A 22,774-nucleotide genomic window follows, 5' to 3' on the forward strand; every position below is an offset into this window, starting at 1 on the left:
TCTTAAATCTGGATCCTAACACTAACTTCTCAATCTTCTTTTAGCGTGCCAGCACGTGATAAAAGCCATCCTATTTTGGCTGCAAGTTCATTAAAGATATATCTGTATTCCAAGCTGGACTGCGACAGGCAGTACAGCGAGACTTTTAGTCAGCATAGCATTTGGAGTACCTGTAGATCAAAAATGTCTCAGCTATTGTTTCAGTTGCTTGAAGATATAGTAAAAAATTCTGCTACACAGCAGATTCCAGTAGGTACATTTATTATCAAAGTGGTAACACACAGGTTCTATCCCTAGCAAACAATTCTTTTCCAATAATTTTATAGGTTTGCAAATTTCATACAAGGATCTCTAACCATTTTACGAATGTAAGTACATCCAGTGTCAGGAAACATAAGGTAGGACACATCTTGATTACAAAGGTGTGGTAGGAAAAACAAGTTCAGAAAATCAAGTGGCTCTCTCCATCTAGTTAGTATGGTACACTCAACCAGGCTGTGTGTCATTACCGAACACAATGTTGTACTTTTTTCCTTAACTCAGTACCCTGTAGAGGCGTTTAAGGGATTCCACCATATATTTGCGTTGCATGAACACTCTCCAGTTCAGAAACACTTGAAGGAACAGGACTAGCAGTCGGCTCCGGAGAAGCTGCCTGAGACATGAGGATAAGCATCTGACGCTGGCACATCCACGGGAGAATACAACATTGGGCATCTCAGTCCCCAGACCGAGTCACCAGTCCCCAGGGCAGGCAGTGGGAGAGACTGTGAAAAACACAGATCCTGATGTGTATAGCTGTGTCACCCCATCAGTTCCGGATCTGGGAAGCGAACTCTGAAAGCACAGCTCTACTTCTGATACCCTACATGTAACAGAGGGCAATCTGGGATATCTAACCTCCAAAGAGTCAGAGGGGGGCAACTGACCCAGGGCTTGTGTAGAACAAAGTTCTTGGTAAGACAAAAGGCCGTGGATCATGTTAGTTGATGTTAGTTTCCTTTTTAGCTGCAAAAAGCAGATGTTATCCTCTATACTGTGGTACAATTTGAGTCCAGAAAAGATTAAGGTCTGTGCTGAACCCCGTACAAACACAGAATACTGCTTTTGCTTTAAAGACAACTACGAAATTGACTTTGAAAAATAATACCGTGAGATTTTTAAACTAGTGTAATGTTTGCCTCTAGACAAAAAAAGAAAAAGAAAAAAGACTATTACTTAGATTATGAAAATCCATGTTGCTCTCATGGTACTAAGAAAGATGAATTCTTCATCCTCAAAACAAGGATAGGAATGAAAAAAGGAGGGAGGGCAGAGAAGTCTCTGAGAGAGAAAAGCAATCTTTGATTATTTTATCATGGCATAGGCTAACGCAATTCTGGAAGGCATTGAATTATTTTCCTATATTTATGATTGCTTACACATATGAAGCATGGACATCTTTACTTGAAGAGACAAGTTTAAGGATAAAGAGCAGTGGGAGGAGATACAGATGGGAGTGGGGAAAGCACTCAGGGCTCAGAAGGAGGGCAGAGGCTGCCGCACAGAGAGCGCCGTGCCAGCGCTGCGTGAGCCTGCGACATCAGCACCTGTGGAAGCTCACACGTAGCCGCAGGGAAATCCGTACCTCCAAAAGAGCATGCACCAAAAGGCACTCCTGTGATCGATGCTGAGTCCCCTCTGCGGCATGGGTGCACCTCACCTGATAGCTGGACACCCAAACTCTAGTTAAAAGACTTCACAAGTTCAGGTGAGTTTTTTTAACATGGATACAGGCATAGGCACTAGACAAGTATCTGAAGAAGAACTGGGTTAATTTTACAGTCAAGATCCACATAAGAGATGGCATGGAAAAAGGACACCGGAAAAGGTGTCGGCTTCAGCTGAGGACTTGGAATAAAAGACAAAGGTCAAGAGCATCTAGGAGCTAAAAACTGCAGATGCTGCTGGAGGAGAGCACACAACTTCGTGTGTGAATTGGGGGCGGACAAAATATAAAAAGGTTTGAAGATGGATTCAATGACCAAATCAGCCAAACAGATAATTCTTGCAGCAGCTTTAGATACCCAGCAGTGCTGGAGTAGGGAGTATGACAAGAAAATTGACTTTCAAAGGAGAAGAATTATATAAATAGTGTTCTGAGGCAGCAGGTTTTAAACCTGTCCTGGTTTGAGGTAAAACAGAATTTTACACACTATGTATATCACATTTAGCATTTGCAAATGTGTAACAAATGTATCATTTCACTACATACTTAAGATAACAACACAAAATTGTATTTCTACATGACATATATTGATACCATAGCCACATTCACTGCTTTTATAATTTCTGTGAAACTATAAATATTCTGACCCTACTCTTCCCCAACACTAGATACCTGTCTGGGATATTGGCTAAAGCAGCTTCCCCTCCTTGCGCAATGCACATGGACTAACTCTGGCTCTGGCAGATCCATGTCAGACCCCCGGCATCCCAGAAAGCCAGATGAAACATGCATCAGTGCTTTGCATGACCCAGGAAAAGGACAGGAATTTCATTACTCAGAACCTAGATGAACCAGTAGAAGGTGGGGGGATTATTCATTGTTTTGATGCAAATACTGCCTTGTGACGAGTGCCCGACTGGTTTTGACAAGGTGTTTTTATTTCCCTGAGAAAGTTTTTTCCCACCCAGCTGTATTGTAGTGCCATTCAAATAAAACCAGCATAAATGACAAACATTCTGTACTGAGGTAATGCCACCTCAGAATATGTTACGATTTTGTATTTTCTATTGATCAATCTGCTTGAAATTTTCTTCAATAAGCAGAAATGCAAAAAAGAAGCTGTACATTGCAGAATAATGTAAAACGCCAATTATACATAAAAATTACATTGCATATATTTTTAGTTTTCCTTCTAATTTTTTCTCCACAATGCAAGATTTTGATAGTGTGTAATTTAATTGAGTGGCAGAGTGATGAATAAAGAGGAGAATTTGAAGTGTCATATCAATGACAAAATATTCAGCTTGTTGTCTCCTGTTGTCATTTTAAATAATGCAGCAAAGCCCACTTTAATGAATTTTTTTATGTAAGATTAATCCTCCAGAAAGAATACAGTTAGTACATGCTCATTTCTAGAGTCTTATAATGAAATCTTTAATACCTATTGTGGGAATAGATCTGTTAACATAAACACAGGACACTTATTCTTCCACTTCAAACAGCAAAGGTTTGAATCTGGTCTCTAGTTCATACACGAAAATATTGCTCCATCACTTCTACAGGTCAGAATTCATGTTTCTCAGAAAATCACCTCCTTATCAGGCATTTTTTCACTCCAAAGCCTTTTGGTTCTCAACTAACTCACCTGCTCAAAGCTAAAGAGATAAGACCAACAGAGTAAAATGTACAGGTGCTCCCTTAGGCAGCGCTGGACCTCTCAGTGCTCCCATGGTGTGCGAAGCACCCACAGTAAACTCTGTGTCCCTCACTGAAATGCCCAGGGCTGGGAGGGCATTCCTAGATCTCACACTAGCTCTGTTCCTTACATATTGCTTCAGATAGGAGAACCACTTGCTGTGGCACTGCAGCTTCCTCACTCCTGCTACTAATAATTGATGCAGTTGTACTCATCAGAGGTAATTTCAGCAAATAATGAAAAAAAAAAAAATTTTTTTTCTCCATAACACAAAACCAATGGTGGAAAAAAGAAAGAAAGAAAACTAATGATTATGCAAAAAAAAGAAATACGCAAAAAAGTTCTGACAGGTTAACCCAAATCAATATATATGAAGCCAAGGGGAATTTTGCTGCAAGCCATCCCACTTGCATTACTGACCATTAGATTAAACAAGTTGTGTCCATTATGCGTCTATTTTTTCATCAATTTTAAAGGTAAAGTATATATCCAAACAACTGGGTTTATTGGCCTGAAGTTCTAAGCTGCCAAGAAACTTTCCTACTGATTTTAACTCTTGCAGATGTTAGTTATTTCAAGAGTTATTTGGTTGTGCTTGTGTTCCAAGAAGCCTCAAAAAATAGAAGTTGCACTTCCAACGCCCTTCTTGAGACTGCAGAATTTGCAACAGGATAGCGTTGACATATGTACATCCTGCTCTTACAGGAAATCACATAACATAGCCTACTTATCTTGCTGTTAGTGCTCTGTTTTCCTGTATCTATATAATACTTTTCATTAGTTAAGTTAGCCTAGTCAAGGGAGGACACCTTTGCAAAATCAATTGATAAAAATACAAAATACACAAATGAGCATAAGAGCCCATTATTTAGCAAACTAGGGCCATATAGCTGTCACTACTAGCTAAAGAAGATACACTGCATCAACACAATCTGAAAATATTATTCTCTGATCTGTTTATCTGTAATTTTATACTGAATAATTTTACACTCACTACCTGGTAACCCACTGGCAGGAATTTATGCCTGTTGGTACAATTTGGAAGCCAGAAAAGTCTGTATGTCTGCTTCTAAAATACCTTCTCAAATCCTCTGGCCTACTGCTCCTGCAACAACAAGCACTGTGAATGGTTCTCCTGTTTTTCATACAACAAAGGGAGAACGTGCTTTGGACAACAGAAGCTTTAACAGTCGCCGGCATGCTGCTTCTGCAACCCCTAATCCACATCAATCCTTCAGTGTGCCTACACAAGATAGTCTGGAAGGTTTTGTGAAAAGAAAAGTGGAACTGTAATGAGAAAGCAGTTACACCTTTTCCAATATTTGTTTTCTTATTCTTATCTTTCCATAAGAGAAACAAATGGAGCCTAGCAGAGAGTAAAAGCAGACAAGTAGTTGTTTGTCACTAGTTGGAGGTTGGGTAGGTGAGGGAGGAGTAGTGGCTAAAATTACACTGTAGAAATGCAATAACTGGCCCAAATTTTGACACTTTCTGCACTTATACTCTCCAGCCATATATCTTCAAAAAAATATTGCATTTCTTCAAGTTTCTATGTGTTGGGTTGGTTATCTGTATTATCTCTTTCTACATATTTACTAGCATTACAAATACAATATGGATGAAAAAAGTTCTGTTTTATTCCTGCTGCTTACGTTTACATGAATATTATAAGCAGAAATAAAAAAGACACACTTTCATCATTAGGGTGAGATGGCTTATTAGAATTCAGATGTACACATGGAGGGGAGCAAGAGCTGGTGCGTTTGTAGACCAGCTCTGAAAGCTGCTGCATGAACTATTCTAAGTACCTCTAATGCATCTCATTTGAGAGTCTTACGCTATTTTTCGAATACTCATCCATAAACAGAGAAATCCTTGCTATGTATGATGAAAAGAGAAGATGATGCAAAGTTACTTTGCCAAGGTATCACCAAAATCAAGTCCTCAGCCTGCAAGAAAAAGCTGTGGAACCACTAGATCTGCAGAAACTGTGCACAAAGATGCTTTGCTTTGTCTTCATGTTCCCCTGATACCGAGAGGGCAGTGTGCCAGCCCTTGGGATAAAGTGATGTACCTTAAAACATAATCTGAATTATGGCAGTTGCCCAAGAACTACCACAGGTCATTAAAATAGCTGATGTTTGCATCAAAATCTTGGTCATGTACTCTGGAACCATTCTGTTATCTCCATGCCTCATAACGACACCATCTTACACTGACTCGAAAAAGGTCTTGAGAGATGACAAAATCACAAGTCAGATCAATGAAGAGAGCTCAAGGATTGCATTTTTGACCATACTGTCTCAAATACTAGGTGATACCATCCCATTTTAAACCAAAAAATCCTAGCAATAAAGGCAGTCTTTATCAGTGTATAAGTAGGAGGGAGAATGTAGACACGTTTCTTTGTAAGAATAGGTACTTTGTTACTGAACAAACACAAAAAATGTGGCCACTCAGTTTTAATTTAATTACGTTCAGGGAGGGCCAGAAGGGGAGTAAGTTTTTAATAGAACTGGTTCTGGAATAAGATTTATATTGCTTGAAATTTTGCATTGCATTGCATTCCAGCACTTTCGCTTTAGCACTGAAGTAAAGAACAGTTTAAAAAAGTATCTGTAATAAATAACAGATTGTGGTTGGATTCAGTTTGAAAGAGATACTTTTGCCCACGTAGATTAACCAAAACAATTAATCTCACTTTTTAATAACTGAATTTTGGCATATTTCACTAATTCACATTATTTCACTAATTCACATATTCACTAATGCCGTTTCACCCTTAAGTTACTCTTAACATTTTCAATGTTCATTCCACTCTACATCCTCTTGTGGAAAGAGCAAGGGAGGTTCTTTGGTTCAAAATTAGTCCACAGAGTCTGACTGCATTAAGGATCACTTGCTGTCTTGACCACAGAGCATGTAAAGGAATTTAAACATAACTGAGTCTGTGTATCAGGGGCTTCTGCACTTCATCAATATTCAGTATGCCATGATACATAACAGGTACTTATGGAACATAAGAAACAAAGCTTATTTAATCTCTGTTGTGAATTTACCCGTTATCATACATGTGTTATATTTAGAAGCTGTAAGCTACCAAAGAAATTTGAAAATGAGCAAAATAAAAAAAAAATTGCATACATAAGATTACAGTAAAACGTGGCTTTGTGCTTTCACAAGTATAATGACATGGTTAAAGTATTATTTTAATCCTATTCTGAAATGTCAGAGCATTTTTTGATTATTCATTACTATGCCTGACTGTGATCTTGATAAGATTCTGACATGTCTTGCACTTCAGAATATCCTTCATGTATTTTTTCCATTTACTATTTGAGCAAACATGTTTTGCTTCTATTTGCCTTTGGTCTACCTATACTTTAAACTTCTAAGCTATACAAAACTGATGAGCCGCCACCTCCTCCTTCATTGTTTATGAGTATCTTGCTGCTTTCTACACATCAGAAAGGCACCATTTCTCCTTTACAGAAGCAGTGGAGGCCACATAGCAATACCCCTGAAGTTTCTGAAATCCACAAAGAAAGCTTCGGTTGTAACATGTGTGAGTTGCTAAATCCAAAATTAAGAAAACAAAACATCATGAGTGAGGGCTCCAACAAATAAATGATGCACTGGATCTAGTATGATGACATTTTTGCAATCTTATGGGTTTTTGTCTTTTCTTTGGGGTTTTGTACCTTCAGCACATGAATGCACACATTTTCAAGCTTCTCCCTTCAACTCTGATTTTGATCATGAACAAAAGCCAAGAGTTATAACAAAGATGTGTCAAGCAGCAAATTTCAGATGCAGAGGTTTTTAGACAAGCATATACATCTTGAAGAAATAAGAAAAATATGGAAACTTATTGACACATGAAGAAGAAAGCTAAAAGCACTCATCTCTCATAACTTAACTCCCATAACTGTGGAGACCTCTCCATAGCTAGCAATATCTAGATTTTTTTCTGAGAAAGAAAAAGTCATTCCAAGGGAAGGAGTAAAATTTTCATTACTATGCATCACAAACAGGTCATGTGAGTTGGTCCAGAACTGTCTAGTCTTCAACAACTACATAAGGCACCTAAACAGAGTTGTTAAATTCCAGTGTGTAAAACCCAGAGTTAGGCAGATTACATACACAGCATTTGGACCTGGGAGTGGTACTTCAGCAAGTTGAATTTGATAAAGGTACACTGGCTTCCTACCTAAAACAGACCAATAAACCCTAAACATTTTTCAAGTTAACTATTCCCCCCGTCTCCCACCTCACAAAAAGTCAATTCTGAATCTGCTTTCACATCCAATGATTTACTGCTAGGCTAAGCGGGGAGTTTAGATTTTTTTTTCCTTTCATCTTGAAACAAAGAATAACCGTGTGTACAAATACATTTCAAATATCCTACGCTCAAAGCTTAATCCCAGTTCTACAGTTCAAGCTAGACCCTAATGGACCAGCACAAAAAGAAGTTTCTCTCACTATTCATGCTACCTACTGTTCATCCATATTTGGTTCTGAAGTACTTCCTGCCTGCCTAATGGAAAAGTCCATATACATTTGAACTTCCATCCTCAGAAAATAGATACCATTATGTATTAGTTGTAGGGTTTATGGGATAGACGTGCCAGTGAAATAGCACTGAGGCTGGAAAGAATAAACTGGAAGAGCCATTTGGCTCAGATATCCTAGAAAATGCATATGCGATAGAAGAATCAATTTGTTAGTCACTGAGCAAGAATTAGCAATTTTCATTTAAAAAGAAAAAACAGCAGTTTAGGTGCTGGAATCCAGAATAGGGAAAAATGCATTAACTGAAAAAAAACAGAAGTTACTTTTCTCATTATTGGAGTAGCATAATTATAGTTGAGTTTCACTATGAACAATTGCTCCTTGATGGTTCTTGTTGAGTAATTTTGTTCAATAAGGGTCTGTCAATACAATTTGCTTTCAATTGTCAGTTTATACAGTATCAAGAATAACGGGCTCACTCAGATCCACTTGGAAGTTGTAATAAAATATTAATTTTGGGAAAAAGAAAACTGATAATCAGCTGGTTTAGTATTCTACAGTTATGTCTGAGTTTTTTGAGAAGATCTCTGTAATAAACATGAACATTACCATGTATGTTAGACAGCCACAGACAACCAGGCAGTAAAACCTGGTTTTACTGGGGATATCCTCTGGGGATATCCTCTGTATAATGTACTTTATGTGGAGAAGGAGTCTTGTCATGACCTAGTCCAAGACAAGTGAGGTAGTCTGTGCATGAAATAGGGGACAATGATCCAGCTGCTGACTACATGGGGAGATCAGAGGATTCACAAGCAAATCACAGCACTGACATTCATAGAAAGGTGTGTATGGAAGGAATAATCTGGATGTTTTTTCCCCATCTCCTGTAATGTAGTTTGAATGCTGAACAGTATGAAGGGTGCTCGGGAGGATCGCTTACGGGAACTTTTCCATAGTTTCTCATAGCCTGACACCCATCCCTAGTTGTTCTTGTCAACAGAAAAACTCAGGAAAGGAGTTTATCTTGAAAGAAACAGTAGGAAAGACATTTGCTTTCTCTCCCTTCCTTTCCAACTCAGCAAATTTAACAATCTGTCTGACACTCTTCAAAGACAGCAGCATAACATAAATTTTTCTATTCTGACTTCTGACAGGCAATATGGGTATGCATTTACATAACAAACCCTTTACAGGTGACTGAAATCAAGAGCTGCCAATACACAGCAAGAGCAGTAAGCTAAGAATTTTCCCCAAATGGAGCAAACAACACTGTACTTAGTTTGGAAGAGCTGGAATTTGAAGAAATAGATGCAGCACTTGCAATTTAGTTATTTGGGTTTTCACAACATGCGTATATATGTGTATGTTTGTGTGTGTGTATGTGTAATTATGAAGGAAGGGGTAAGCTTCCACAGCTTGTGCCAGTGTAAGCATGATGAGGAGTGTGACCTTATAGCAGCCTTCCAGTACTTAAAGAGGGCTGCAGAAAAGGTGGAGAGGGACTCTTGATCTGGGAATGTAGTGATAGGGTGAGGGGTAATGGTTTTAAAGTGAAAGAGGGGAGATTTAGATTATATATTAGGAGGAAATTCTTTGAGCACGGTGAGACACTGGAACAAGTTGCCCAGAGAAGCTGTGGATGCCCCATCCCTGGGAGTGTTCAAGGCCAGGCTGGATGGGGCTTTGAGCAGCCTGGTCTAGTGGGAGGTGTCCCTGCCCATGGCAGGGGGGTGGGACTAGGTGGTCTTTAAGGTCCCTTCCAACCCAAACCATTCTATGATTCTATGAATTCTATTTAATATATGCAGGGATATCTCTTATGAAAAAGTACTTATTGCTTATGTGAATCCATCTGTCATTATAGACCTACGTCAACTAAGTCATGTGAATTTGTACTGCTAATAGGTGGGATAACAAGACACTAAGTAATTTGTGACATAAATGATAGTTAAATCAAAAGGAAGCTATTGTCTAAAAATGGGCTTGTTTTTGCAAAAATCTAGGATAGACATTTGGAGGCCTGCTAAAAGCTTTGCTTCTAGTGAAATGCTGTATAGCAGTGACAGACTTTTGATGCAACTATCAAATATAAGCACTATTGCATTAGCATAGTTATGTCTAAGCTTAAAAAACACCTACATTTGAGGCAATCCATTTATGCAGAAAGATGTAATGCCCCATGCCAGCAGCATAAATTAATCTTTAAGTTGGCTAAAGGAGGATACCTTTTACATAAGTGAAACTCTACACAGTGCAAAAGCAGACACCAAATTACACAAAAGTGAACATCAGCTGTCAGAGCAATGGTAGAAGAAATACACTCCCCCCAACTATTGAGTGAAAAGCAGAAAGGGAAAAAAGGAAACCAACAGCTACATTGCCCTGCCAAGCTATTTTCCAGATACTTATTTATAGCAGGCTTTTCAGCATAGTTCTGTGTTTCGCTTAAAATATCTGTGGGGAATTTTGTAGAAAAAAGACGTAAAAACATTTTGTCTTTAGTAAGGAATAAATTCTCTGACTATCTTGAAGTAAACCTGCCACTTAGCTTGAGTTAAAGGTTTTGGTAAATAAAAACCATCTCATTATCTTTGTTCCCAATGACCCTAATAGCAGAATAATACAGTCATTTTAAGCCTTCCATGTAGTTAAATTCACTGAAATCTTACACATAAGCTATATGGGAAGCAATTAGGTTAGAACTCTGCAAAGTTATTGAACATTAAGTACTTCTGTTAGGCTTATGAAAGCTACTGTCCAATATGAGCCCAACATCTCAGATAAAGGGGGTGGGGTCACTGTGCTATCAAAGGCAGGAATCGAGCATGCTTACCTCCAGTACCAGTACACAAACAGCAACGCTCTCACTTTTAATGAGAGAGGGTAAGCCTCGGAGGGTAAGCATCAAGACTGCAATGGGCCCATTTTGCCTGCCTATCGCTGTTCTAAAAGCCAGGGGCTGCCACAATAACACAGATATCCTGTGGCCAGCAAGAATAGGGAAGTGATCGTCCCCCTGTACTCGGCACTGGTGAGACCCCATCTCAAATACTGTGTCCAGTTTTGGGCCCCTCAGTACAAGGAAGACATTGAGGTGCTGGAGCGGGTCCAGGGAAGGGCAATGAAGCTGGTGAGGGGTCTGGAGGACAAACCTTATGATGAGCAACTGAGAGAGCTGAGATTGTTTAGGCTGGAGAAAAGGAGGCTGAGGGGAGACCTTATCTCTCTCTGCAACTGCCTGAAAGGAGGTTGTAGCGAGGTGGGGGTCGGTCTCTTCTCCCACGTAACAGGTGATAGGACAAGAGGAAATGGCCTCAAGTTGTGCCAGGGGAGGTTTAGGATGGATAATAAGAAAAATTTCTTCACCAAAAAGGTTATCAAAATTGGAACAGGCTGCTCAGGGAAGTGGTTGAATCACCATCCCTGGAGGTATTTAAAAGATGGGTAGACGTGGTGCTGAGGGACATGATTTAGTGGTGGTTTTGCCAGTGCTAGCTTGATGGTTGGACTCAATGATCTGAAAGGTCCCTTCCAACCTAGATGATTCTATGATACCACTGCTTAAACACCTTCTTGGAGCACTGTTGCTTTGGGTGTCTTTGTTCCCTGGTAAAGTAATACTCAGAAAAAAGGGCAGGTGTTTAGTGCAGTGTTTTTCGTTACAAAGGAGCAAAAGGTATGTCCCTTCTCTGTACTGAAGTGATTAAGGATTCAAGGGTAAACTTATATTTTCCTCTGAATCATGCACAGTAAGAGAATCAGTTCTGAGTCCCTCACATCCCAGATCAGTACTCCCTTCAACACTTTTTTTTTGGGGGGGGGGGAGGGCAAAAAGTGCAGTAAACGTGGGGCTTCTGCTCACGTGTACAGCAAAGCTGGTTTTAGCAGTTTGGAAAGCTATCACGAAATGGAAATGGCATACTCTAGTCATCTCTCTAACAGAGAGCGGCAATTCAGAATTAAGACTGTGCTTAATGTAAATACAAATATGATAAAGTAAAAAAGGAAGAGGTAAATAGCAGCACTACAGATAAGACTGATAGGGCATATTTGTTAACAGCAATTTCTGACTTACACTGCAGCATTTCATGCCACCTGGGCCCCTCATGTTCTCTTTCTCAAAGGAACACATCTTGTCCATTGGATTTATCACAGTTCTTCACTGGCTTTCAACTACCTGACAGTTCTCGCTTTCCAGAAGGTGAGCAGTCTCTCCCTTTCTGTGGGGTTGCTGCTTGGCTCATTTTTTTGTTGTTGTTGACAGGATCAAACAATAACATTTATTTCTGTTACCTTGCTAGGATATATGTTGCACATCATGTAGCTGCATTTCCGTTTTTTCCCTGTTTTGAATATTGCATCAGATTGAATCAGAATTCTTAGTAAAAGACATTTAATAGCAAGAAAGTATGAACCAGTTTTATTAAACAAACCACATTTAAGAGTTATGATTTAAGTCTAAAAAATGTGATGAAAAGCTTTACAAGCACTCAGAAAACAACAGTCCTGATGACTTCTAAAATAAACTTGTAGGTAGGTATGTAGGTGAGAAGCCAGTTCACAAGTGCAGTTAAGCCATATGTGAACTAATAGAATCAGTGATATGCTATACGTAACACTATGTTCAAAACAGAGTATTTTGTGGGTCCTGGAGTATTTCCTCTTCCACAGTTGTTTGGTTACAGATACCAATCTCATTTTGATGCTAACAATCAAAATAGCCTAAGGGTATTAAACACTCTGAGATATCCCAAGGAGAAAAAAAAATGGAAAATATTTTACAAACTGTTGACACCCACAGTCATAACAAAAAACATCAAAGTTGCTGAGAAGCTTCTATTCAAAGAAAGAAAGTAAACAAAGAAATAACAGCACTTAAAAAGTGCTTAAAGATAACAGCACTTAAAAAAGTAAGAATCATCTTCTATTAATGAGGCCTACAATTATTGCAATAGATAAAATGGGGCATAGAGAAGTAGAACAGTGTGACATTAGCACATGTACAGATTAATTTTACATATCAATACATAGTTTGGAAAGGAACAGAATTGAACTTTGATTCAGTTTTAAGTATAAGTAAAATACATATATACTTAATCTATTAGCTTTGGTGGAAGATGGTGTTTAATGGCTCAGCTCCAGAAGAGAATGGATAACACATATAGCCTTTCTGGGAAAGAATGCCTCTAAACCTGTCCTTCTTTCCTGTTTTAGCCCAGTATCTGATAGCAGCCCGTTCACCTGGCATGGTGTTCTCATTCTTAGCCTACACTCAACCTTACGCCAACCCTCCAGGGTTTCTCGTGCCATCATACAGCTGGGGACCTCACTAGAGGCAATGCAGAATATCATGCTGGCAATACAAGCAGTGGGGTTTTCTCACTCATTTAATGAGAATTACAGTAGTTCAAATTGTGATAAAAGTTATTGAAAAAAGTCAAGACAGTTTTCACAAGAGACAAGTTGCAGCTATGGAAGCATACAAAGGATTTAAATACTGTATCAGTACATAATTAAATTTTGTGTTTCCAAATTTGTTTTGCTTCCACGTTTTAGCAGGGGAATGTAAATTTTTAGGGAAGAGTCACACAGTCACATAAAATCTGTGATTTTATAGAGGCATTTTTAAAGTTATGCCTCCTGGTGCACATAGGCATGCTTCATGAAGTGCATGATTAGAGGATACCAAGCCTTCTCTTTCTATATTTAGGTTGAGCACTTAACTACAGATCAGTTTCCCTCACAATTTCTCCTATACATTGATTCAGGAAAATGCCCAGTCCCTGAAAAGTTATTTATCTTTTCCATTTCCTTTCAGTTTGGCTTTTTTTATTGGAAGAAACCTCTAATCTCCCTGTCTGACCAATACCAAATTTTGTTTCCCTAAGATGTGTGGAGAGATGGGGCAAAGGGTGAAGGGAAAAATTGATGTGGGGGAATAGGCTGGAATACCTACCAGAGGAAATGCTGGGGGGTAAAGATCCACCCCCTGACACTGGATGTGAGGCCAGGATGCTATTTAAAAATCCCGCCCTCAGGAATCTCGAAAGAGACTTCACCCCAATGGTCGGAAAGGATCCTTTCAAAGAGATAAAAATTATCATTAATCAAATGACTTGTTCTTTGGCTGATAAAAGAAGTTGACTGTTTAAAGAAAGAATACCCAAACCTCCAAAAAGTTAACAGTGGTTTCACTGGAACAGATCTTATGAAAAGCAGTTAAAAGTTTTTCTTTGTTTTTTTAACCAAGTCATACAATACACAGCTTTAACCAGAAAGAGCTTGTTTTCCGCAGACTTTGCAAGTGGAGAATTCCAGCACTTCTAGGAGGAATCGAAAAATTTGAGATTTTTAAAAGGCAAAATACACCTATTGGATAATCATAATGTATTTCAGATGACTCTACTATAGAGACATTTTACATTTTGTACACAAATCAAATAGCCACTGGTAGAGATGAAGCTATACCAGCAAAGCTGTGTTTTATACTAGTAGCTTAAAGCCACCTGACAAAAGTCATGTCAGGCAAGGGGAGAAGGGGAACCAGAATTTGCAGCTTCATTACTGTCTTCTGTGTCAGGGCAGCTACATCAGTCAGAGCTTCTATCGCATCTCCCAACACCTGTCAATATATTGATGCAGGCAAAAGCCATGAGTACAGACACGGCCCCTTTCCGCTTTGCTCTCACCAGAAGCTTTACAGATTTTATGCTTTCAACAGAAGAAACTATATGTTCTTGTTGCCTAAATGTACGGTTCTATTTCTGGAAACAGAGATTATCTCATCCACCACTTTTAAAACAAGTACTTGTGACACATCTATTATAGTGATGATAAATAAGGACTTTTTATCATTTAATCCACTATTTCAGCTTTCTGCGTATGTACAGAGACCTAGAGGCATCATTTCAGCCAGCTCACGTTAGTGCTTAGTGAATGCCGGCACCAAAGATGGATCTGAAATGAGAGCTCTACACATCTTGCTTAAAAGCACAATCAAGGTTCTCCCATCTTGCAATAAATTTAAATTGACAATCAGAATAATTTGTATATTTTTGCAAGTACATCAAGCAAGCATCCATCCAAAAATTTAGGCAATGGCAAGTTTGTTTTCGTCATCTTGCAGGTATTTTACAGTTGTTCTATTAAAAGATAGAAAACATCTTAATATTTATATAGAGTGAAAAAAATAAATGAGAAAAAACAATGAGAAAAATAAAACAAACTGTTGTGTGGTTTTTTTTTAAACAAATAAAAATGTAGTGAGGAAAATTTAGCCTCAAAACACACATATGTATTCGTTGAACTTAAAGCAGCCTAAGAGAGCTTTGAATTTTTCTCTTGTATTAATTTAATTAGTGTTCTGGATGCAGTATTTTTATATCTAATGGTTAAAGATAAGGCATAGAAGTTTTCCCTCTGGCCACTTCAGAAAAGCTAACTTTGGCAGTCAAAGTGTTTCCAAACTTCATGGCTTTCATTTTAAAATGTTTTCAGAAGTGATCATGGATAGAAAGTTGAGAATGCAATACACAGAAATTCAATTTTAAAATGGAAAATTGTTCCATAAACTCCAAGATGTTCGGTACTAAACAGCATCTTAAAACATGAAGGCTAAATAATGAACATATGATGACCTTCCAAATAAAACTTTGCTTGTCTGTTTCAAAATATGAATTATACCAACCATAAAGAACACCCACTGTGAGTCACATGCCGTATGTACAGACCTTCAGAAAAGCCAAACAGCTTGAGCTTCACCATTGACATTTTCCTACATTTAAACGGTGTTAAATGACAAGCAACTCAAGCTTCCTAGCAGTGTTACATTAAGTTATTTTGTTATGGGAAGTAATGGAGACAAACCCAAATTTATTTCACTTGTTGTACATATGCAAAAATAAAAACAAGGACCAGCAAATTTTGGAGCAATACAGTCGATGAATACTAAGAAGAGAGCTCGGGTGCTAAAATTATTGAGGCTTTATAAGCAGCAAATAACTAATGGAATACATATAAATAATGTTTTTCTCTCACTGAAAAAGGTAGGATTCAGTTGCTTAAGCATAACTGCTTTGTGTCATTTGAGACACTGTAGAAAATCTGAGACGTTCACATTTGACTGGAAACATGACAAGATCGGCAGGAGATTTGCACTCTTTGAAAGTGACAACAGGAGGCGAAGCAGTAGTTGGGTATCTAAGAGTAGGCATTTAGTACCATTTTAGGCAACTGAATCCTATCCAAACAGTCCACTGTCACCTTAAAAATGTCTCTCCTTAAGTAGAATACAGAGTTAAAAGAACAAGACCTCCTTTAGTCTCTTCTAGAAGTCTGCAAACAGCTTCTGAAAATGACGGCAGGTTGATAACATCAGGTTGAAAATCAACGGCAGGTTGATAACATTCAGCCCTGATCAGTATCCAGCAACGTAAAAATACAGACAAAAGACAGGCTGAAAGTTCATTCCTGTTAAAACGTTCATGGTCCTAAATTAAAAGATAGCATATGCCCCAGAATGAACAAATGGGTGCTTTTTGGTAGTATAACTTGCACAACGTGAATAGGGTTTGAGACTCCATTACATGACTATATATGTGGACATTGACTGTCATTGCAGGTAGCTGGGAAAGAAAATTAATTCCCATAAGTCCCATCAATTGCTACCAGGACAGAGGTCTGATAAGAGCCTTAGGCATTTACATTAACTTAGCAGCTTTACTCAAATTTTCGCTTGTTTGGAAAAACATTCATGACATATTTGATAGAAAATCTGCAACAAAAAAAAAATGCATTCAAGATAGAAATGGAGAAAGCTCTCTGCTCACACACAAAGGAGGCAGGTGGGAACATGCTATTAAAGAGAAAACACCAGCTCAGAAATATTTCTCAGAAATAGTATAAACTTCTGTGTGGAAATCATTGAAAAGACTAGCATTTCCTTCTATCTGATGATGTTTGGTGGTTTTTTCTAGTTGGACAATGAATCATGCTTAGCTGAAGAAAACGTCCACCAGAAATGTGCCTGCTGCTTTATATCCTGCTGCTTTACACTCCAAACTGCAAAAAGCAATATTAATTTTTTAGAGGTGTACGGTGGCAATAGAAATCTTAATGCTTAATTTAAACCATCTCTTTAAAGCAACCACACCAGACGGTTGCTAGATGCTAGGATATTATTTCTTTAGCTAACCAGCTTTCTTGAGAAATGCCATTCTGTCAGTGCACATTACACAGACACTAGTGCTTTAACAGCCATTCTGTTTTGTGTAAAAATTAATGGGCGTTATTTTAGTAGTGGGTGGAGTTATGCTAATGATAGAGTTTTAGTATAAGGTCTTACTGGTTGTAAACTGGGAAAAGGAGAAATGAATATTAAGCCGTGATTCCTGAACGTACTGGAATACAGCTGTCACTTAGCAGCTTACAGGCATAGTTTCACTAAGAAAAAAACCCAGCCTCTCTCCCTTCCATAGTTATCCACTGTGGAACACCATGCCACCTTAACATGGGAAACTACATTATTTACGGGTATTAGTTGTAAAACAATATGGCAATACTCTGAATAGCTGATAGTTCACCAAGTATCCACCACTTACTGAGTTCTGTGATACTAGTTTATAAGTCGGTGTAAATTCTTCTGTTTCACAATTATCACAGGTAGGTGTCTGTGCTCAGAGGCAGTGGGGGAGTGCTGACTCAATTAGCCTACCTTCCTCCTTCATCTTCACTTCCAGGGGGAATATCATCCCACAAATGATGGAATTTGATAGGGAAATAGCATAGCATTGTGAACCGGTATGGTTTTAGCCGTGTATTATCACACAGAGCAGAAGGGCAAGATTAGATAGCTGGGTAAAGGAAATACTTGTGCTTAGTTCAGCTCCAGAGCACGTACATTAATCCACACACATTTATTAGCACTTGCATCGTGACAGCATGCCCAGCCAGAAGCAACAGCCATTTCTCCCCACAGCAAAGACAAATCCCACGGCCTAGAGCTACCAGCAACCTAACTGTGCTGAAGAGTCCCACATCTACAAAGGAGAGAAAGCTCTGCCATGTGGCTGAACAAAAATACTAGACTGATGAATGAATGCATGGCATGAACGAAGAGATGAATGACTGATGAATGAAGAGAATGGCACCAAACACACCCGGTGTGGTACCGGCGGAAGTCAATGGACTAGAATGAAACACGTAACTTCTGTTTGCATGGGGGGGTGCAGGGGCCCTTGTAACCTACAGTAAAAAGCATTTAAAAGGAACTAACTAACCTGTACTTTAAACTCTCAGGGATTGAGCAAGCTGAGAAATGTTAACCTGAACCATTATTTTGGCTGCCGACGCTTCACAGAGAGTTCCAGCAGAAGACCCTCAGACTTTTTCACAGAAACCGAACACGGTTTTATTCGGTTAGTGACGGCAGGTACCCACTCACATCTGCTGACTTAAGTGCAAACATTCCCACCAGTTTTGCTCCCACAAGCAGTCCAGTGCCAGCACAGCGCTGGCTGTCCTCAGGGACCCGCATCCCACCTTTTCCTTTTTCGCCAGCTGCTGGCTTCTTTGCCCTACTACCATCAGCAGCACTTGAGCCGATGCCATGGCACCCTCTGGGGCCCACAAGACTTGCGGGGATTGGGATCTGAAGCTGCTAAATTGTGCAGGTAGAGGCAGGCAGGGCCATCAGCTTGTTCTGTTTGTGCCAGGGTCCTGAGCCACGTGGGGAGCAAATTAAGCACTTTTTTTTTTCACTTTAGCGATTGTACGTGTGGAACCTTAGTGCAGCTTGTGGACTTTTGATTTTAAAAAGAAGAACATTTCTACAGTCTCCGCATTGTGTCTAACAACCCAGCTGAAGTAGGTTAGAAAGCCTACTGAAGAGGCAGACTGCTCTTCAGCCCTGTTATTTGCTGTTGTTATTTCTTATTTATTACACTTTGAACTGATCCAATGCTTTTTGCAGGTAGAATCGACCATTCCAGGTGCTGTGTATTTTTGGACATCAAACAGCTTGAAATTCAAAGGGAGCTCTTTTGCTGCTTAATTCAATAAACCAGAATGAGATATTCTAGAGGTCACAATTACTGTCAGTTATCTCTTCTTACTAGTAACATCCTTTCTTAGTACCATCAAAGGACGACTTCAGTTTGTTATTCTTTTCCCACAGATTTTGTTCAGAATTTGAAAAATAGGAAAAATGCAGTTAGTGTAATTAATGTAAAAAACCACTGATACTCATTTCTATATAGTGAGTAGTCTTGATGCTTTTCACACAGGGATTGTAAAATACAGCTAAGAGAAATTTCTTAGGACCTCTGCAGATGAAGGTTTTGGAGAAGTGAGTCAAAGAGCTATAATGAGCTTTTGCGTTCAGTTTGGCCAGAAGCGACTTAATGACTTCAGGACGTTTTCACTTATAACTGCACTCTCATGAAGGCGGCACTGTAATATTTAGTAATGAAATACTAGAGAACAGAATGTAGAAAGAGTTTTCCTGCTTCTGAATAGGGGAATTATCCAATGTTACCACTCAATGTCTGGGAGAAGGCTGGCTTCTGTTATGAGCACCTTCCATTCTAAAATAAAACCTGCTTTTTATTGTTACTAGTGTTTCCTCAGGGAAGCTAGAAGAAGGGTTACAGCATTTCTTCCAGAATTATTTGTAAAATATCTATTATGGAAGGTACTGAAAACTGGTCGACTTTTCTCTCACATGATTTTATTGATTTATCCTTCCTACACCATCAGCAATTGCACATTACTTCATAATCTCTTATTGGGGAATGTATGGAGGAACAGCTTTATAAAACTCTGAAATTATGATGTCAGATCTTGTACAGCATTCAAAAGACTTGACTTGGAATGGAAAAAAAAAAGATCAGAAGCGGAGCTAAAATTTATCCTTGACACATTTGTTGGATCATATTTTCAGTACACTTGGAAAGCATGGATCAATAAAATTAATTTTAACTGTTTTGAATGCACTAATCTGGAGATTTAGAATATGCTTTTAATAATTTATTACAGATGCAAGCAAAGGTGATAGAGTATAGAGTGGTATGCCTAAATGTTTACCCACATAACTTATATGACTTAGGAAAATCTATTTTTAAGATCACTAAACAATATTTTGAAATACGTATCATAAACTATTAGAGCACAACAACAATTAACAAAAATGAGTGTGCTTACCCCTATTGAAATCATAGAATCACAGAATGATTGAAGTTGGAAGGGATCTCTGGAGGTCATCCAGTCCAACCAAATCATGAGAAGATTTCCATCACCTTGCAAATAACACAGTGAAATCTTTTCAAGGCTAAATTCTGCTCTCAGGTACCTAAGCTAGTAAAACTAAAACCTGTTTAAAATGCATTTTGCTTTCCAGAGGGAAATTTGCACTCTAATGATCAGCAGCAAATTTTCAAAGGGTGGTCCAATTTTGTTTCCCCAGATTCCGCTTGAGTAAATGACATCATCCCAGAGCACTCACAAATTATTCTGTCATTCCCAAGTGCACTTTCAAGAACTTGTAGGTCTTTAACTGCCTTTGAGCAACTTTTAAAGCAGCCTGAATTTTTAATCTCACTGTTGTAAAATATAGAGCTTGGAATCTTAACTCAAAGTAGAAAGTACTATTAGAATACTAGTACTTAAATATCCTAAATATGTAGCCAATGTAAAACTTAGAACATCTCCTTCATTTACTAGGTAGACTCTAAGTAATCAAGTGAGAAATAGTCAATACCTGATGCATCTCCAAGGGAAAAACTACAATGGAAATGATATAATTTACGTTAGCAAATTTAGCAAGATGCCAAGGTATATGAATAGAAGAAACAAGAAAACAAAATATAAACTCCTGTTGGAAGGATGCAGCTGAAGACTGTGGTATTTTTAACCGGTGAGACTGGAATTCCTTCTGAAGCAACTCATGTCAACATATAAATCTGCAAAAGACCTTTGCACCTGCTCTGCTCCACTTAAGGTCTGGAATTAGGCAATATAGGGAATTATTTGGCAGAATCTCTTCAGATAATGAATTTTCACAATTTTAATACAAAGCAGTGTCTAAACATTGAAGTTGAGAGGAATCTGTGTTGGGGAATAGTCACCCAAGCAAGGGTAGGTGCTCTTGCTAGTTCTTAAGATTAGAGATTGACTATAGTGAGGAATCGCTTTCGTTCTAGGATGTGGCATGGGTATATACTGTCTCCCTGACATGTGCCCATGGAAAGGAAAATTGTATGTCCTGTTCAGAAGGGAGCTGCAATGACCTTCATCCACATTCTCAGTCTGCAACGCAGCTGCCCACACACCTGGAATAATCCAGAGCTCCTTTTGTCTGCCTCTGAGTAACTATCTCACTTCACCGAGTTTCAGCATCTCACTTCAAAAGATGACCCAGATTTAATCTTAGTTCTGTCAGGATAGTGGCTTGAAAAAGGAGAAGGATCACAGGAACTTGTCTGCAACACCATGCATCAAAGAGTGACCAGTTACTTCATTTTTTTGGGTGCTGTTACATAGTCACTGAATAAACCACTGTTACATAGCCACTGAATAAACTCTGCTGTGCATTTAAAACAAGAATTCAGCTCGTCCCAAATTATGAGTATTACACATGAAATCTAAATGGATTTTCTGAATATTTGTGAGCAAGTTGGTTACTTTCAATCAAAACACACTTTAGGAAAAGCTCTCTAAGAAATTGACCAAACTGCATCATATATTTCTCCTGAATAGCCTTAAAAATGGAATAACAGGTGCCTAAATTTTCTCTTTTTGCTACATCTTAAGAGAGATTGTGTGCGCTTGAAAATTTTATTTTAGAACAAAAAGTCATTTTTTTCCCTGTTATTCTGCATAAGAAACTTTTTCTCTCAGAAAAGGCTGAAGAGTAACATCCTACTGCACAACATCCCCAGCAGGACTACCCTTTCTCAAAAATCAGGTGCCATTATTCTCAATGGGACTGAGATTATATCTTGCCTACAGTCAGCTGATTATTCTGAGAAGTGCAGCAGCCTTCCAAAGTATTCAATGAGCCCACACTCACAAAGGGCTCTTAAAGAGAGCCATTAGATCACTGGAAACAATAGGACGTGGTAGCCTCTTACCACAAAATGCTGTAACCAAAATGGCTGTGGTGCAGATGTGCCCTAAGAGTAACAGGAAATAACACGTAGAGGACAAATCCAAGAAATTCAGGGATATTGCACCTTTGTTGATGAACAATGGCAAAATTTACTAGAAATTCCTGAAGAGCTCTTTTTAAAAGCTTTGTATCAGATATACTTATCAGAAAAAAGTAGAAGAGAGGTGAACACTAGAAATACACTTATCTGGAAGAATGAAAAATATCTATGGAGATATGCATGCTTTGTAGAAAACAAAAAGGGCAAGCAAAAGGGAGGACAGAAGGAATAATGAAAGAACTTAACAGAGTTTTGGAAGAGATTTGGATATATATCTACCCATCTTTTATTGGCCAAGCTGTGACAAACAACTGTATAGTTGACTTAATTGATCTGTACGTTGTGTCTGGCTTGTAACTTGTATTTTCTTAAAAAAAAAGAGCTTTCATAATTTCAGTAGAAATGCATGGAAATACAAAGTGAACATGCTCTATGATGTTTAGAAAAAATAAAGAGTAGAAAGCCTGGAATACTTTTCAGTATTTTGTTATCATGTTATTCACATGTTTTTGGCCGCATTTCTAAGAATTAGACCACGATAACCTAGTTCTTGGTGAAAATATTTTAAAAGGCTTGATGTTCTACATCAAGGCCCCTTATGTGTATGCCAGACTTACATTTACTGAGTCTACCTGGAAATGTGAAGACAAA

The 22,774-nt window shown here is 38.5% G+C and overlaps 1 protein-coding gene across 4 annotated transcripts in view; it reads right to left on the minus strand.

Moving 5' to 3' along the window:
* Positions 1 to 22,774, minus strand: part of EPHA6 (EPH receptor A6) — a 527,645-nt gene that overhangs the window by 79,330 nt on the left and 425,541 nt on the right. For 2 of the 4 annotated variants that reach the window (XM_063348777.1, XM_063348787.1), the window contains one exon: positions 13,876 to 13,998. The exons of the other annotated variants lie outside the window; for them this stretch is intronic. In XM_063348777.1, the coding sequence (XP_063204847.1) occupies positions 13,876 to 13,998 (123 nt within the window). The remainder of the gene's footprint in view (positions 1 to 13,875; positions 13,999 to 22,774) is intronic. 4 annotated transcript variants of the gene reach the window in all.

This window comes from Chroicocephalus ridibundus, chromosome 1, assembly GCF_963924245.1.
Source record: "Chroicocephalus ridibundus chromosome 1, bChrRid1.1, whole genome shotgun sequence".
In the NCBI taxonomy this organism is placed as follows: Eukaryota; Metazoa; Chordata; class Aves; order Charadriiformes; family Laridae; genus Chroicocephalus; species Chroicocephalus ridibundus.